Consider the following 16550-nt stretch of genomic DNA (forward strand, 5'->3'; position numbering starts at 1 on the left):
GCAGCGTCTCTGTGCCTCATCGGAGGGCAGGATATCCCCGCAGGGGATATCCTGTCCTCCGATGACCTTCCGGGTTACGTCAGCAGTGACGTAACCCGGAAGGGAATGCCCGATCGCGCGTTTGCAACTGCGCGAACGCGCGATCGGGCAGTTTACCGGTAACAGCTTACCGGCTTTCATGGTCTCCCGTGCAGCGGCAGGGATGTGTCCCTAACGCTGCACGAAGGGCTGGACGTACCGGGACGTCCATAGGGGTTTCTTTGTGGGCGTTTTTTGGACGTCCCGGTACGTCTATAGGGGATTGAAGGGGTTAATTAAATTGCATTATGCGTTTATATATAAACGTAACAAAGGGTACATTTGCATACATGACATAGACACAGTTAAGTAGGAGGCTTGGCGTGTGCATAAAGCTATCCTAATCTATTAAGTACAAAATTATTCAAAAGGGCAGACTAGAGTGGCCAGTTTTTTTTACTGGGTACACTCTTTAAAAATTATCATACCCTGTTAATTTCATTATTTTATATAGTGCTATCAAATTCTGTAGTGCTGTACAATGGGTAGACAGGACACTAGTATGTAACCTAACAATTTGACTTACAAAAACAGGTGAGAAGGTCCCTGCTCAAAGGAGCTTACAATCTAGAGGTTTTGCTGTAAACAGAAACATGGTTTGTGGAATCTGAAGCTGCTTATGGTAAATTCCCCTTTTTTAATGAAAGCTTTGCTTTTCCTAGGAGGTCCCTATGGATGTCGAACAACCAACTGTTCATGATAATAAGCGCCAGATATCAGAGCGGCAAAAGTCTGCCTCCAGGTAAAATAAATCCAGTAACTTCCATGCTTGAAGATTTTTGTGCAAGAAACACCTTGTGATTGTTCTTGGTGGATCACTGTTGCAGGTTTAAAAGGTTGCTGGTGGTAACTGTTTAGGAAAGATTCAATCTCTGAATCTCAGGAACTGAGCTTTCGTGTCTCACCACAATAGGTCCCCAAAAAGACGACGTTCCAGATCTAATTCCCGTTCCCGGAGATCTCGTCATCGCCGGTCACGATCCCGTGACCGCAGGCGTCACTCTCCAAAGTCTCGATCACAGGAGAGACGTGACCGGGAGAAGGAAAGAGAGCGCAGGCTGAAAGGTCTTCCGCCTGTTAAATCTGAAGCAGTTAGCGGTATGCAATGATTTGGTTTTCTTACGTTATTTCATTTACGGCCCCAAACTATTCTTCACCTTTGTTTTTGATTTTTTTCTGTGTGGGCTTCTAAGCAAAAAAGAATGGAATAACATTTGGTTGGAATATCTTGTATAGGTCTAGTATTCTGTATTGACCTGTTCTGTACTTTTTTGCTTAGTTTGTAGCACTACGCTCTGGGTAGGACAGCTAGACAAAAGGACAAGCCAACAAGATGTTGCAAATCTACTAGAAGAGTTTGGAGCCATTGAGTCAATTAATGTAAGTGGTTTTTTTTTTTTTTTTTTTTTTCCTTCCTTGTACCTTTTGGCAGCATCTCCAACCATCAACCCCAAGTTCATATAAGCATTACTGTTGGGTTACACAGCTTCTGTTTCCTTTGTTCAGACTACAGTTAACTAAGAACACTTAAATTGCTCTTTGTTGGGGGACAGAAACAATTCATAATTCATAACCAGCATGTAATTGAATTATGGGACAGTTACACATATCTTGTATAAAACATACCAGCACTTTTATGGACTGCATTTCTTAGTGAGGTTTATATTACAGTGATGGTGTATGCTTTAAACATTTAGACCTCCAATTGTTTTTCCCCCAACAGTAAATGTCTAGTGAGTAGGCATATAACATGAATAATACATTGTCTTACAGATGATTCCTCCAAGAGGCTGTGCTTACATAGTAATGGTCCATAGACTTGATGCTTATCGAGCTTTACAGAAACTCAGCAGGGGAAACTATAAAGTAAACCAGAAGTCAATAAAGGTAAGTAATTGAATGAAAGCAACTGTCCTTTCACATTACAGATTCAGTAGACTAAGGGGGACAATATACTTTTCACATTCTTTTTTAGATCTTACTCAATGGACTGAGTTTGCATTATTGTTTGCTTTTATACCCAAGTGAGGGCTGTAATCATTGAGCTGGGGAGGAAACAGTCAGGTGGCCTATTAACACAACAAGGTAGAATATATTAAGGCTAGAGCAGTGTCCTGTTCAATTCACCAAAAAGGGACTGCATAGAATTGGGACCCTTACTAGGAGCACAGACTGGATCCAGACATCTAAGTATTGTATAAAATCCTGGATATTGTAGACGCTTGTGTTGAACTACAAGCTAAACATGTACTCAGGTAGTGGCTACGAATGTTCAGATTAGAACAGTCTTGGGGGTAGTCCTTCCCTGTTATACCCCCTGGTGACTGGTGCAGGTTCACTGGATGCAGTGCTAGTTGAGGGGCGAGAGTGAAGTCGCTTAAACCACGGTATTCCATGGGTGTAAGGCTTTTCTGGAAACGCCGGGTAGGTATAAGTCATGCATTTCTACAAGAATTCCTTGAAACAAAATAACTGCACATTACTTACTAGTTAAACATTCAGTAGTTTATGATGTCAAAACTCACAGTGCAGCCTTAGATGCATTTTCCTAATCCAGGTGCTGTCTCAAATGTGTGGTAAAGGTATTCTCTGCACTGTGCTTATACATACAAGAAGGGCTGTTGTGTGGCATCAAACAAAGTGAAAAGCCATGACTTTAGGCACACTTTTCTTCCCAATGTAATTTCATCCACTGGCTTTACAGTGTGGCGAGTGTGCAGTATACTGTATACCATTCATGAACTACATGTATGTACAACCAAATGTGTTGGACACATTTAATAAGGGGAAATTGCACTGTTTTTCTTATCATGTGTTGCATAGTTTGCCTTAAATTAGGAATCTATGATGCGCTTAACCCCTTCAGTCCCAGTGGTTTATGGTACCTTAGCTCCTGGAGCTACTTTGCCATTTGTGGGTTTTTACTTGTTTGATGAACCCACATAAATTATACTTCCCTTTTTCACAACAAATGGGACTTTTTTTCTTGCAATTTTCTTCTGCCATTTAGAAGATGTTATGCTGGCTTCTGCTGATGGGGGAGTGTAGCATCTTCTGTGTAGCAGCAGAAAGTCAGGACTTACCGGTGCATCCTACAGGGCTTTATTGGATTCTTTTTAGAACGTACTGGTACGTCCATAAGGGACTGAAGGGGTTAACTTTCATTGGTTTCCTTAAGTAAAGTGTAAGAGTCTTATAAATATCGCCCGACTATAGCCTGACTGAAAGTTATCTTGCCCTCCCGGTTAGGAGTAGTTATGTGCGGTTTTGCTCCAATAAATGTCCTTTAATCTGCAATAGGCACATATTTTAGGGAAATTCCCCGCTGAATCTTGTGGCACTGCTAAAGAAGTCCTGATTGTCCAGTGAATTTCTTTCCATTGTAAACGTATTGGTCAGTGTCTGGTTAAAATGGAGTCATTCTATTTACAAGGCTGTATGGTAAGAAGTTGGGATGTTTATCTTGTAGATATGTCGTTAACAGAGCTGGAACACTAATAAATGGCTAATATGCAACTACCTGAAAACATGCTTCAGGATCAAATTCATGTGACTTCTTCCGTGTCCCTGTCTCCTTGCTGCACAGCGCTGTTTTTGCATCTTGTTCTATCTTTCTCCTTTCTTCGTCTGCTGCTCCGTGGACAACTGGACATGCCCTCCACGATGAACTTTGGCAAAAGGGCGGAGCCTCCAGACACACCCTCTCCCCCATTCCACAATTTGGGGCGTAGGTGTGCCTGGAGGGTCCGCCCTGTTGCCAAAGTTCACCAGGAGGCCATGTCCAGTTCTTCTAGGAAAAGTGGATGAAGAAAATACTCTTTGTAGCAGCAGACATAGAAAGACAGAACAAAAAGTGAAGCTGCGCAGCGAAGAGACAAAAACACTGAACGTCTCCCTCACTTCTCTGCCGCTTCTGAGAGAGCGCGAGAGGGTGAGTGACGAACGTAAAATGCCCTCTGATATTCGTCCTACCGGCAGGAAACGAAATTGGTTGTCTTGGACACACTGTGGGGCGTCTATTGTTTCTGGGTAAATGCGGAATAAAGTGTCTTGCTTACGAGTCCTGTGAGAGCCTCAGTTTCTGGATTGTGGGTGTTATCGGAGGGAGCGGTACCCAGGCAGGTGAAAGCTGTTTTATATATACACAGAAAAGCCGAGTGCAAGCCTTGTGCTCTCTGTATGTTAGTATCTGTGTGCCATGGACTTCCTCGCTAGATGAATTATCCATAGCCTGTTGGTAAAATAGAAAAAGGCTGAGACGTTCTACTCCATCCCTCCGCTGCCTCGCACTTCTACCCATTTGCTGAGACAAACACTGGGATCTTGGCAGTTCTGGCCCACCCAGCTATACTGAGAAACCTGCTGGCCGGTATTGTGTGGTCCTGTCTTGTGGAATTTGTTTTATGTTTTCTGTTGCAACTGAAACAACTTTCAATAAAAAATTATAGTTACGATAATGGTACCAGATTGGCTATTGTGTTCAAATCTATACAATTTGTATTTCAGAAATGTGCATTGTTTTTAATTCCAGAAATGTGTTTTTATTTTTTTTATTTTCCTTGTAATTTAAGATTTAGTGGTTTAGTGAGGTTTTTACTACCAGCATGCTTTGCATTTTCTCTGGATTATTACTAAATGGACACTCTCTTGTAGATCGCGTGGGCTTTGAACAAAGGCATTAAAGCAGATTATAAGCAATACTGGGATGTAGAGATAGGGGTCACATACATCCCATGGAGTAAAGTTAAACCTGATGAACTTCAGAATTTCTGTGAAGGAGGAATGTTGGACAATGAAACCCTGTGCCCAGGTATATTCATTTCATATCCTATCATTGCACCCATGTTTCTTAGTCCTGCTTTTTCAGATCATATTTTCTATTCATATTTTTTTGTGTTCATTTTGTAAAGATAAAAATAAACTTCTTACACATTTTCTTATTTTCCAGAATGGAAAGGCTTTGATAAGAAAACGGAGAGCAATGATGCGTCTCAGAATGGCGCAGTAGAGAATACTCGTTCCGAAGAAGCGCCAGCAGCAGCTCAATCCGTACCGCTGTTGTCTGTTCCCATCCGCGCACCTATGGCTGGGATGGTAAGTTTAGCAGCTCCCTTTACGGATTCACTTTCTAAGAAAACAGACTAGTTTGCGTTGCGTAGATATTGGGATTTATTCTTCCCCTTTTCTTCCCCAGCCGTTGCCACCTCACCAGTCAATCTCTGCTCATCAACCAATGACGGCCCTTCCACCTCAGGCTCTGCCTTTGGTACAACCTCAGACCAGCATGGCAGTACATCACCCAGGCCTACCGCCGCCTCAAGGGTTAACTCTACCACCTCCTCAGGGAATGCCTCTCCCACAGGGGATGCACCCCCCACAAGGGATGCCAATTCCTCAAGGAATGCCACCCCATCAGCCGCTCCCTGGAGTGGGTGCTCTTCAGCCTCCTGCTTTCACTGGGCCTATAAGTATTCCTCCACCAGGCTTTGCACCTGGGGTCCCCCCTCCTCCATTTATGAGGCCAGGTTTTAATCCAATGCAGATGCCACCAGGTAAGTCATTAATTACATTTTGTTTTAAAAGTACAAAATTATGTATAGAATACTTGTTTGAATAGATGCTTGAGAGAGACTAGACAGAATAAGGCTATAGGTGTCTTTATTAAAGGAACATGTCCCTTATCTGTAAATCCAGGCCATATCCAGATATCCACCGCTCTACAACTATTAATGTATTCGGCTTATGCATGTTGACGGCTATTGGTGTATAGAGGTTTATTTACTAAAGCTAGGCAGTTTATACATTGGCAGGGGCCAAAGCCTGCAACATTTCTCTTGTGAGAAAGGAAGAGCTGGTATTTGGTCCCACGTGTATTCAGGAATTTGAGAAACTTTATACAACTGCTTCCATATGCCATAGTATCCTAAAGTATTTAAAGTCTTTACACTATTAAGGATTTTCAAATATTGCATTCAGAGCATAGACTTTTTGTTTGGGAAGTCCAAAAGTAATTTTAAAGAGGTTATTCCCGTGGAAAAATATCTTCTACTGGAGCATGCAAACCAGTGCTGTATACAGTAATGCAGGTTAGAATTGACCAAAAACCTGTTCTAGTTTTCACGTTTATTGGAAGAAAATATAAAAAGAACAGTTTAAAAACATTTTACGTTTGATACTAGTAAAAAACGTGATTTCCCCTTTTTACCAAATCCGGAAGATGCCGTGCATCAGTCTCTCTGCCGGTAAAAAGGAGCTCCCACCAAAAGTTATTCCTAGTATCCATATATAGCATTATATACAGCATTTTTCAGACGTGTTTAGTTGCCCAATCTATTAGACACCCTGGGTCCTTGTTCTGCCGTGTGGTAAACGGTAAGAGGGCTGAGCCCAGCCGGACGCTTTAATGACAGTCTATGGATGGACAGGCTGCTTTGGCATGGCTATAAATTGTTTGTGCTGAACAGGCCATCCAGAACATCATGACAGTTACAGCCTCCAGGTCTGCGGATAAAGGAAGAAAATGAGATAAAAGCAGTTTTTTGCCAATACCGGCCTACATTGCTGTATACAGCGCTGGGGAGAATCTTCCATTGGACTTTCCCTTAAGGCTTATAAAAGTTCTAGTTGTAGGACTCTACAAGGCTCTACTGATGTTTTACACAGCAAATCTAAAATAATTTGACAGTTTTGGGCATTGGGAGGAATTGTCTTTTCTCAGGAAAAGCTCTGTTGTGTCTGGACAAATATTCAGACATGTTAGTGTCCCTGGAAGCAACTAAATGTTGTGCTTTTGCTATACTGAGAATTATCACGTATGCGTTGTGTTAAGCACACTTTATAGCTCAGAGATTGAACACGCTATGCACACGGCTGCGGTTGGTGTGTCCGCTCCCTGCAGGGACGCAGAACACGATGTATGCACAGTGTTCTGCCATAGAATGCAGATGGAGTGCGCGTCCCGCTTAGTACCCGCTCAGATAAATGCGAGATTGTGTGTCCACATGATTACGGCTGCATGTTAACATTCTCGAACTGTAATTTGACAAATCTGTATGCTGATATAATTATAGCAGTTGGACAACGCGCATTAGGGGTATTGCTTAGTTCTAGTGGTGAAATAGTTTGCATAGGTTAGGCTGACCAGATGGCCTTTTTAATCAGGAAGTTTATAAAAAATGTTTCATACAGGCTAGAAGTAGATTTAATGTGGCCGTGCAGTTTGTGTTCTATAAGTGCCCCCTTCTCATGCGTTACCCCAATAAAGGCACCAGCCAGATTCATCTCACTTACTGCCACGATGGCTTTTCAACACGGTAGATGTATGGAAAGTTCCTCAACTCGTGAGTAGAGTTGGCTGTTTGATAGTAACACGCGCACTCCGTAGATACTTATGTTTTGGATGGATGCTTATCTAATGTGAAACCTCATCCAAAAAAATCCCACTGCGGGTGAGTTACGCGTTGTATACGCAATCGCTAGCAAATGTATATGGAGAGCTTACCTGTGACGTAGCGGGGAGGATAATGGCTGCACACACAACCCACCCGGCAGCCATGTCTGTGCCTTTTATCTCAGGGCAGGCTTAGGAAATGGGGGGCCTGGTAAGATTAAAGATTTGCCATCAGGATTCTCTACTTGAATTGCAGAAAATCCATGCTGTGACGCTCCTGTTGAGTTCAGCGGGCGCTTACCCCTGCCGAGCGATTAGCTGCTTCCAGCCGTACCTGGTTGTTAAAAGCAGTCGTTGCCGTCGGGGTTGTTTGGTGCCGTCTTCATGCAAATGTGCCGCCTCGAACTGTGTGGAGAACCGGCTTTATTGATGCATGAGCTGGGAAACTTTACACCCCATGCGTAACATAAGAGTTTCATGACTGCCATTGTAATCTGCAGGAGGGGTACCTCTTCCTTATGCATCTTCTACTTGTGAAAGCTCGGTGACCACGGTGTTTTTTTCCCCCTAGGTTTCCTACCTCCTCCAGGACTTCCGCCACCTATGACTCCTGTTTCTATTCCCCCACCAGCTCCTGCAATGAACATCCCAACCTGTAAGTTTGTATCTAGATTAGGGTGGACAGGAATGCATTATTCAGGAATATATAGGGATAATGTTTGTCATGCGTCGTTTTTAACGTGGCGATCCGGGTTCTGTATTGGCATTTTAGTGTTGTTGCTGTATTGACAAACTGTTAGTTTGTGATCATTGACGCCATGTTTCTTAGCTACCACAGGTGCTCAGTCTAGTGACCCGGCAAAAGACCAATCTCACGGAAATGCCATTCAGCCTGGGAGGGAAAATAATGAATCTGATGATAATGGTGATGGATTTGGGTCGCCCCCTCAAGGAGGGCCGAGTAATACTCCTGGGCCTGTGAACCCGCATCACGGTAAGATTATTTTCCCGTTTTTGGTGACTTCTCTGAAGTGTTCTCTGTTGTGTTTAATTTCAGATGTAATTACAATGACATGCAACAGCTAGTACCTGCTGAATGACTTGCTTTACAGTTTTATGGGCACTTTGTGCCGGTTGTCCTCCGGGGTTTTATGTGCTGCAGGCTGTTCTTTAGTCTCGGTAACAGCATTTACTTCATAAGACAGGAATACATGTAAAACCATATTTAATGTAATTGATGAATAGTTACAAAGTCTTCTGTTCTTTATTCACCATATCTGGCATGTACGCAGTATTTGAACCTTCTTTATTTCGTATACACACAATAATTGCTCTCTTAGGCTGAGCACTTAATGTCATTTTGCTCCACAATTGATTGACGCACTTTTTAAGATTGTGTTGTGTTGAGCCCTGCAGCAAATACATGGGGTTGTGGTATCTCCTGTCAGTAGTATAGTACTTAAGGGAAATAATCAGGGCAAAAAAGAAAATGCTGAGGCAGACTGTAGGTTAATATGTTCCGCATCAGATAAGCTTGTTGCACTTTTCTAAACACGAGGTATTAACACAGTGTTGCTTACACTTGTCACAAATGTGCCTGCAGTGCTTCAGATAGAGAATATATATATATATATATATATCTATTTCACTTCCAAAAATTAACGTAACTTTAGCAGCAGAGGTATACTTCTCGCTTTTTGTTTGTGTATATCGCACCTGTTTCATGCATTAGGGATTCAATCACTTCATCTATAACTTACAAAGAAATGTGGCTTAAACACATGAAATCTTCGTCTTGTTGGCCTTTCTTAGCCAGCACCATTCATTTTGTGTATTAAATACACTACCTGAAGACAATACAATAACTGAAACTTTGAAATTGGTGAGTTTGCAATATTTATAGCCACACACATTCATACACATCGGGCAAGATACATTCTTTGTAAACTTTTCATTTGGTCTTTTGGATTTTACCACTCCAGTTTATTTTATGTATTAAGCCATTGCATAACCCAAGTAACTGACATTGTCGGGTTGGCACTAGTGCATGTGGAATGTAAGATACATTAAGCCGATACGTTTATTCCTCCGCTAAGGACGGTGTTTTGGGGTCTCGCTGCTTCCAAAAATACACAATCCTTCCTGGATCATTTTATAATCCTATTGCTAAACACGGCTGCAAGCTGACGGTGAGGGTGGGATTTGTAGAGACCTTTTTAGGTTGTTCTGGCGAAGAGGATGGCGTTACAAGCTTGTAACTCGCTGCGTGTACTGGAGCCGATACAGCACAGACCGTCGCATTAACTCCCCTTTTAACACCAACAAAAGCGTTGGTGATCTAAAATGTCTAAATGTTTCTGGAGGCAAAACAGTGCCTGGGCGGCAGCCGACTGAAAAGGTAAGCGTGTCTGAAGCGAGAGAAGAGCCTGCTGCCGTGTTTCGAAGATCACGCAACTACATTCTGATATCTTAATGTGTATCATCTTGCCATGCCACTTTTTCTTAACATCTTATGTTTAAGCAACAGCCACAAATGTCACACAGTTCAGTTTTTACTGTGATAACTTAAGACGTGTGGCATTAGATTTGGTTGTCTAGTTACTATAACCTAGCACCTTTGGCGATTTGCTTAATACAGCACTGCAGATACACCGTAAGGCTTCCACTAATAATAAGGTGCATCTTTATGGAATGATTACATATATTAATGAATAGTAAGATGAATCTGCCAGTAATCTCATTTTTAAATCCCCCATTCTATTATTTCAGTGGGAAATACATTTTATAATGGCTTTAGATGTATAGTGGTTCCACGAAGCAGTCATCTTGTTGCTTTTGAACATTGTTCTGCTAACACAGACATCTATGACATGATGCTAATTACTTGATCTATTTAGTTCGGAATGACAGCCATTACCCCTTGGCTACAGTTCAGCTCTTAAAGCTTGGTTGGTATATTTTTACTTGTTTTGATGTATAATTGAAGACCCAACTGGCCCTTACATCTCCTTTTGACATTTTTTTTTTATAAAAGCCTTTCTATAACATCAGCTGTGACCTATGGTTCACAAGTAGCTTCGCCAACATGATACACGGTGTATTTTCTTGTACACTAGAGTATTATATCACATAATATTTAAAGATAATTCATGACAAATGGTGAATGCATAACAGCAGGAAAGAATGGGCACTCGAGCGGACTCATTCTATCATAGAACATGTAATATGTTCTAATTCTGGGGTTCTAGACAATATGTTCCTACATTCTAAGAGACACTTCTGGTTTTATAAGGTTCTGAAGAATTAAGAACTTTTTTAAATATATTTTTATGCTAATGCATGTCTTCAGTACGTAAATGTGTTAACCAAACTATAATACATTCTTTTTTTTTTTATTCCTGTGAATCCCTTTTGGGGGAGGATTTGAGCTCCATTTAAGTCTTTTATACATAAAACAAACACGCACTTGCTGGTTAGCCCATCACCTGAATAGATTGCCAGAAGAATGCAACCACATGAAATAGAATGGATCATGGAAATACTCCAATATGCCACATACTTTGCCCTTAGTCTGAACTTAAATGGCTCTTCCACAAAATGAAGTGCGTTGGGTAACAGAGGCCACGATCGCAGCACCACTACGGTGCCTCAAAGTATGCAGGTTATTCAATAGGTGTATTTATAGTATGCATACTATATAAATAATTAAAACTGCTTTAGATGTGATCGTTAATGGCCGTCTGAAGCTTGGATAATCCCCTTTTGTGATTAGCTCTTCATAGTTTAAGATACTCGTCCGTGTAAGTGCATCACCAGCGTGCTCCAGCTGCCTTTTATATTTCAGCCCTTTTTCTAGAGCATTGTTCTGTAATGCTCCTCTGACACACAATGTATTTTATTCCTTTAAATAAAGTCTGGTTGTAACTATGTCCGTTGTGTAGTTATTATGCGGCTGTGAAAGGTTTAAATGAATGTACCACTGTATCATCGTACATGTGTTCCGGGTTGTGGAAGATACCAGTTAACCATCCTTATCAGAATACGGACCACTAGGTAATTGCCACTTAAACAGGTAACTTCACTATAGGGAAACGGGCTGCGAGCTACACATGGGGCCAGTCTCTTAAAGGAGCCAACTAGCGATGTAATATCTACACATGGGGCCAGTCTCATAAAGGAGCCAACTAGCCATATAATATCTACACATGGGGCCAGTCTCATAAAGGAGACAATTTATCTGTAATAGTGATGTAATATCTACTGTACATTCCAACAGAGCCCGCAGGGTAGATACGCAAGTCAAAGAACATAGTGATGTAGCGACTACAAGTCAGGGAGCCGCACACAAACATTACACTTTATTTGATTTTTCTCTCTCTTACACTCTTATCCATATATTCTATAATAAGTGTGGGGCACAGCGAGTAGTATGATATTCAGCCGGCTTTTGCAGTCTACCGCTCTTGTTCCAGCAGGAGGTGGGAAAAGCAAACATTTTGACTTTTCATTTTTACCTTTTTGAAAAAAGGCTTTTGTTAAGTTAAATGTTTCACTAAGTTGGCCACCAAGATTGTTTCTGCATTTCCACAGTTTGTATCAGAACTCTCTAGTTAAGAGGCTACCCATACCAGGGCTTGATTTAATAGTGACCTGGATTATTACAAAGTGTCTTGGTCATTGTAGGTCGGCCTTTTCCTTTATCGCTTGGTATAACATATATTGTCCATGCTTAGCAAATGCATCTCTCATGGAACGAGGAATATAATATAATGTACTGTGTGTCTGTGTCCTTTCTGCTATACATAAAATATTAAGCTACGATGGGGGTCCCGGTCCCTTCTTACCGGGGAGTGAGAAAGCAAAATAACTTTAAACAAAAACCTGCTGCTTTACACAATCGTTGTAATGGCCCTGGTTCTCTGACTATTTCCCTATAAATTGCCCCAACCACAAATCATTGGCATGTAATATACACTTTTTTTGGGGGGGAGGGGGAGTTCACACCTTTCTCTGGGGTTTTCAGCTCAGGTTAGGGCTTAATGAACAGACTACCAAAATCCTTCATTAATTTAATGACACAAAACCCTTTTGATGTATTCTAGTGGAAATTTGAAGAGAGGAGACACAAGAATGTGTAGGTCTTGAAGTTAGGATTTTCATCAAGATTAGTACAGAAAGAACTTGATTTTGTCTAAGCAACAAACCCTCATGAATGCACGATTAACTTTCATGTCTCAATTGCAGCTTATTAGAACACTATAATTAATCTTACCAGACATCACATTTGTTCCGTAACACAAGCAGCTTTAAACCTTTTTGATGACATCATGGCAGATATTTACTTAAAAATATTGGAATTCTGACAAGCTTATAAATTGGCTTACAATACGAGTGCCATAAAACACCCCATATACTACAGCAAATAGTCTATGTAGATCAGCATTAAACATAAAATGATGAGGGGCAATGCAGTCCTAATTCAGGGGCATTGATGGGATATGTGTTACTTTGGGGCAGTTTAGCTGCTACTGATGAGCACGATTTTGCTGAATACCATATATTTCTTGTTCGGGTAATCGGTGTGTCTTTCATGTGTCTATCCCGTGCTATGTTTATAAGTGTGTCAGAATTCTAATGTCTGGTTTTGTTTGTTTACACAACTATATGAAATTGCCTCTATCTCGGAGGGGAAATGCTTACTAAACGGTGAAGAGGACTGCAGCCGATAAGTTTTATGTAGTTCAGGTTGCAGGTTTACACTCAGTTTCTGTAAAATTATTTAAAAGTGCTTCGCACCTTTTATATATAAATATATATACAAATTTTCATAAAATGGCATGTTCGATGGTGCTTTTGTTTTCAAGATGAAATGCCCCCACTCGAGGGATTTATTCATTAAAAATCAGTTGTCGGTGAGGTAAGATGGAATAGCTTATTGCATATCAAACTACACATTCTAAATGTTCTAGTCATTTACACGTTTTAGTCTGGATTTGTGCAAGTATTAAAATGTTTTATCTCATGCAGTAAACCACTAAAGCATGTTTTAAAGAAACTCTTTAATCACATAAAACACAAGCTTTAAGAGACCTATTTTGTGTCTATCACAGCAACCTTCCAATACCTGTGTTTGTCACTTTTATACAAAGTTCCCCTTACATCGTTTCTGGGACGGATTAAGCCGTACTAGGAGTAGCGCTTCTAATGTTGCGTTTGGTTACAAATTACGTAGCGTAGTGAGTGAAACGGCACCTTCAAGGGTCAGCCGTATGGGGGTCGGGTATAGCTTTTCCTTCTATATTTTAGGCCTAGATTGCGCTGATTGGAGACTTTCCAAGATTAGTTTCCCATCACATTTGCCATCATAGTCGCTGGCAATGTTTGTCAGTTTGGTTTATGGATATGGTCTGTCAAGAAGAAATCAGCATTTTAAACATACCAGAGGAAGATCAACAATGGAGGAATGGAGTGGTCTTTAGTAATGGTAATCTTTTATTTTTGTTACAATGGATCTGAACATTACATGTACCAAATTGGTCAAATAGAGCCAGTCCTACCGTTTAGGACTATCTGTAACCAGTTAGCCTACATTACATATTACTGAGCTAAAACCGTCGCACACATTGGGCAGGGTTTAATTACAAATAACTGAGACCACAGAACCAGTGTTTTGTAAGTTTACATAATGTTCATTTAATCTTTTCACACTAAAGTATACCATAAGACAGCTTGGGTTTTAGTTAATAATGTTGCCAGTTTTCATCGACGCCCTTTGTGCAGGTGAAATACTTTCCTGACTGTCTTCTTAGAGCAATATTTTCAATTCCAGGCCTAGAGGGCCCAAAACAGACAGAATCCTGCGTTAGTGAACGAAAACGGGTTCATTTTTAATTTACGTTCCTGTCCGCAGCCTTCAGGGCCTGGAGTTGAGTCCTAAGACGATAAATGAAACAAATGACACGTTGTTAGGTTCTCATATTCACCGTGCATTTTCTTTGGCATTTCTCCCGATACATATTAACCTGCAGATGTTTAGGGCAGTCCATATGGGCCGATGCTTTTGCTATGCGTTTATGTAGCTTCAATTTGCTCCTATACTATTCTAATCTGTACTACATTTAAACTTGCATTTAGAACATGTGATACGGTTTTCCCTAACACGTTCTGTGTCATATGTCATATTTAATTGTTGCTCACAAATATCTACTCTTGACGTTTGGGTAAAATGTGGTTTCCTAATCAATTACTGTGTTTTTAGTGAAGGTTTGATGGCCTTTACATGCACTTAAATGGTTTGTTAGTCACATACATGTTATATATAGGTTACAGTACTCCCAAAATAAGTTTTTAATAGAGATTGTAATTAAAAAGATGTCAACATCTGTAACTTGGCATGTAAACTTCTCCAGAGTGTTCTTGACATTCAGTAACTGGAACACGCAACACAGTCCTCGGACAGCCCCATTTCATGTCAAACATGGCAGTTAGTGGCTTTAGATTTGCTCCTTTCCTTTAACTACTTGCTTGCCAACCAATAAGAAAATAATTAAACATTTCAGCTGGTAAGGAAAGCCAAGTAGGAGTTGGCATGCAGAGAGCTATGTTTGAACATGAGCTCACTATGAGGTAATAAGGTCCATCTGACAAATTTCTCTGCAGGAACCATTGAGCATAATGCATAGTTTCATGATTCAGGTGATATTTGAGATCTTAGGGACTTAAGTATGCTTTATATCAGGACATCCAATCTATTCTCAATGGGTTTGGACCTTCATAATGCCAAGTGAGGTCAGAGGTCAGATGAAACTGCAATTTATATCCAATCTCAACGATTGTAGCGAAATGATCACATTTTCCGGAGTAGCTCATTCACACTTATGAAGTTTACATTTTCAAATAATATTGTTTGATGATGGAGAGGTGGCAGCTATCTTGAATTATCTCAATGCTGAAATTGAATAAAGGGATTGTTAACAATGAGGTAACTGGCAATCCAGAGTAGGAATAGGTAAACATCACGGAAAAAATGTCTGCTGTTAAATTATTTGTGGGGTCACAAAAACCCTGATCAAACCCCCACAATGCCTCATGAATGGAAAAGGGGACGAGTAGAGCCATGGCCACGTCAATGTAAAATCAACACAAAGGATTCCGTATTGCGCTGGAATAGGTAAGTGTTATGCGAGCTGAAAGAAGCTTCCTCCAAACGGTACAGAATCCTAGCCTACAGATTGGGTGTGAGGTTTTTATATGGAGATTTATGAATTAAATAGCAAGTACCTATCAGGGAACTCACCCAATGTGAAGAATACTGACCTACACTAGAATCGACGTGTAAATCTTCCCTTTGGGGTTGTGGTTTCTCCCATCATGGGGGGGGGTTAGCTGATATGCTAAATATATTAAAACACAATTGTCTATTTTATCCAAAACCAAAAAGTTTCACACACAAAAATCTAAATGTGTTTCATGTTAAGTATTTGTTACGGCACAAGCAATGAGTAAAATGATTATCATATTGAAGCATTGGTTTAGTACATGCACACGGTGGGGGTAGCACCGGTTAACGTGTTCCACAGATATTCCGGTGTGTTGGTCTCCCCTACAAGTTAGTATGTTTGTACACTTCCCACGGTTCTACAAACGAGTGTAATGTTTCAGAGTTTAAATGATACAGGTTTTCTTAAGCCGATTAACGTTTATGCAACCGGCTACTAAAGGACCCGTTCTCTGTGTAAATGGATATTAATATTAAATGTATATTAACGTATAATGTGGGTCCAAGTTACCGGCTGCTCTCGTTGGTTTTTCCACCGTTTCTTTTATGGTAGTCTTTTTGTTTCTATCTCAATAATGATCATTTTATCAATTGGACTGTGTGATTGTTCTGTGCTGTATTATAATAAGAGTAAACCTATATTAATAATAATCATAGATGAGGGCCCAGGGTGTAAATTGGTGTTGTGGATGGTTACGGTACTCTTGTGTATTTGCCCGGGGAACTGTATGTTTTGGTACAAAGCTATTTGTTTGCTCTTATGGCTGTTATCAGTAGCATTGTACGGTACGTGGATCTGCGGAG

At 40.7% G+C, this 16550-nt stretch overlaps 1 protein-coding gene across 2 annotated transcripts in view; it reads left to right on the forward strand.

The window, feature by feature from the left end:
• SCAF4 (SR-related CTD associated factor 4) overlaps positions 1-16550 on the forward strand; it is a 39054-nt gene that overhangs the window by 13310 nt on the left and 9194 nt on the right. For both annotated transcript variants that reach the window (XM_053456700.1, XM_053456701.1), the window contains exons 11-19: positions 741-820; positions 992-1176; positions 1358-1458; positions 1852-1965; positions 4732-4888; positions 5027-5172; positions 5273-5630; positions 8040-8123; positions 8298-8462. In XM_053456700.1, the coding sequence (XP_053312675.1) occupies positions 741-820; positions 992-1176; positions 1358-1458; positions 1852-1965; positions 4732-4888; positions 5027-5172; positions 5273-5630; positions 8040-8123; positions 8298-8462 (1390 nt within the window). The remainder of the gene's footprint in view (positions 1-740; positions 821-991; positions 1177-1357; positions 1459-1851; positions 1966-4731; positions 4889-5026; positions 5173-5272; positions 5631-8039; positions 8124-8297; positions 8463-16550) is intronic.

This window comes from Spea bombifrons, chromosome 2 (genome assembly GCF_027358695.1).
Source record: "Spea bombifrons isolate aSpeBom1 chromosome 2, aSpeBom1.2.pri, whole genome shotgun sequence".
Taxonomy (NCBI): domain Eukaryota; kingdom Metazoa; phylum Chordata; class Amphibia; order Anura; family Pelobatidae; genus Spea; species Spea bombifrons.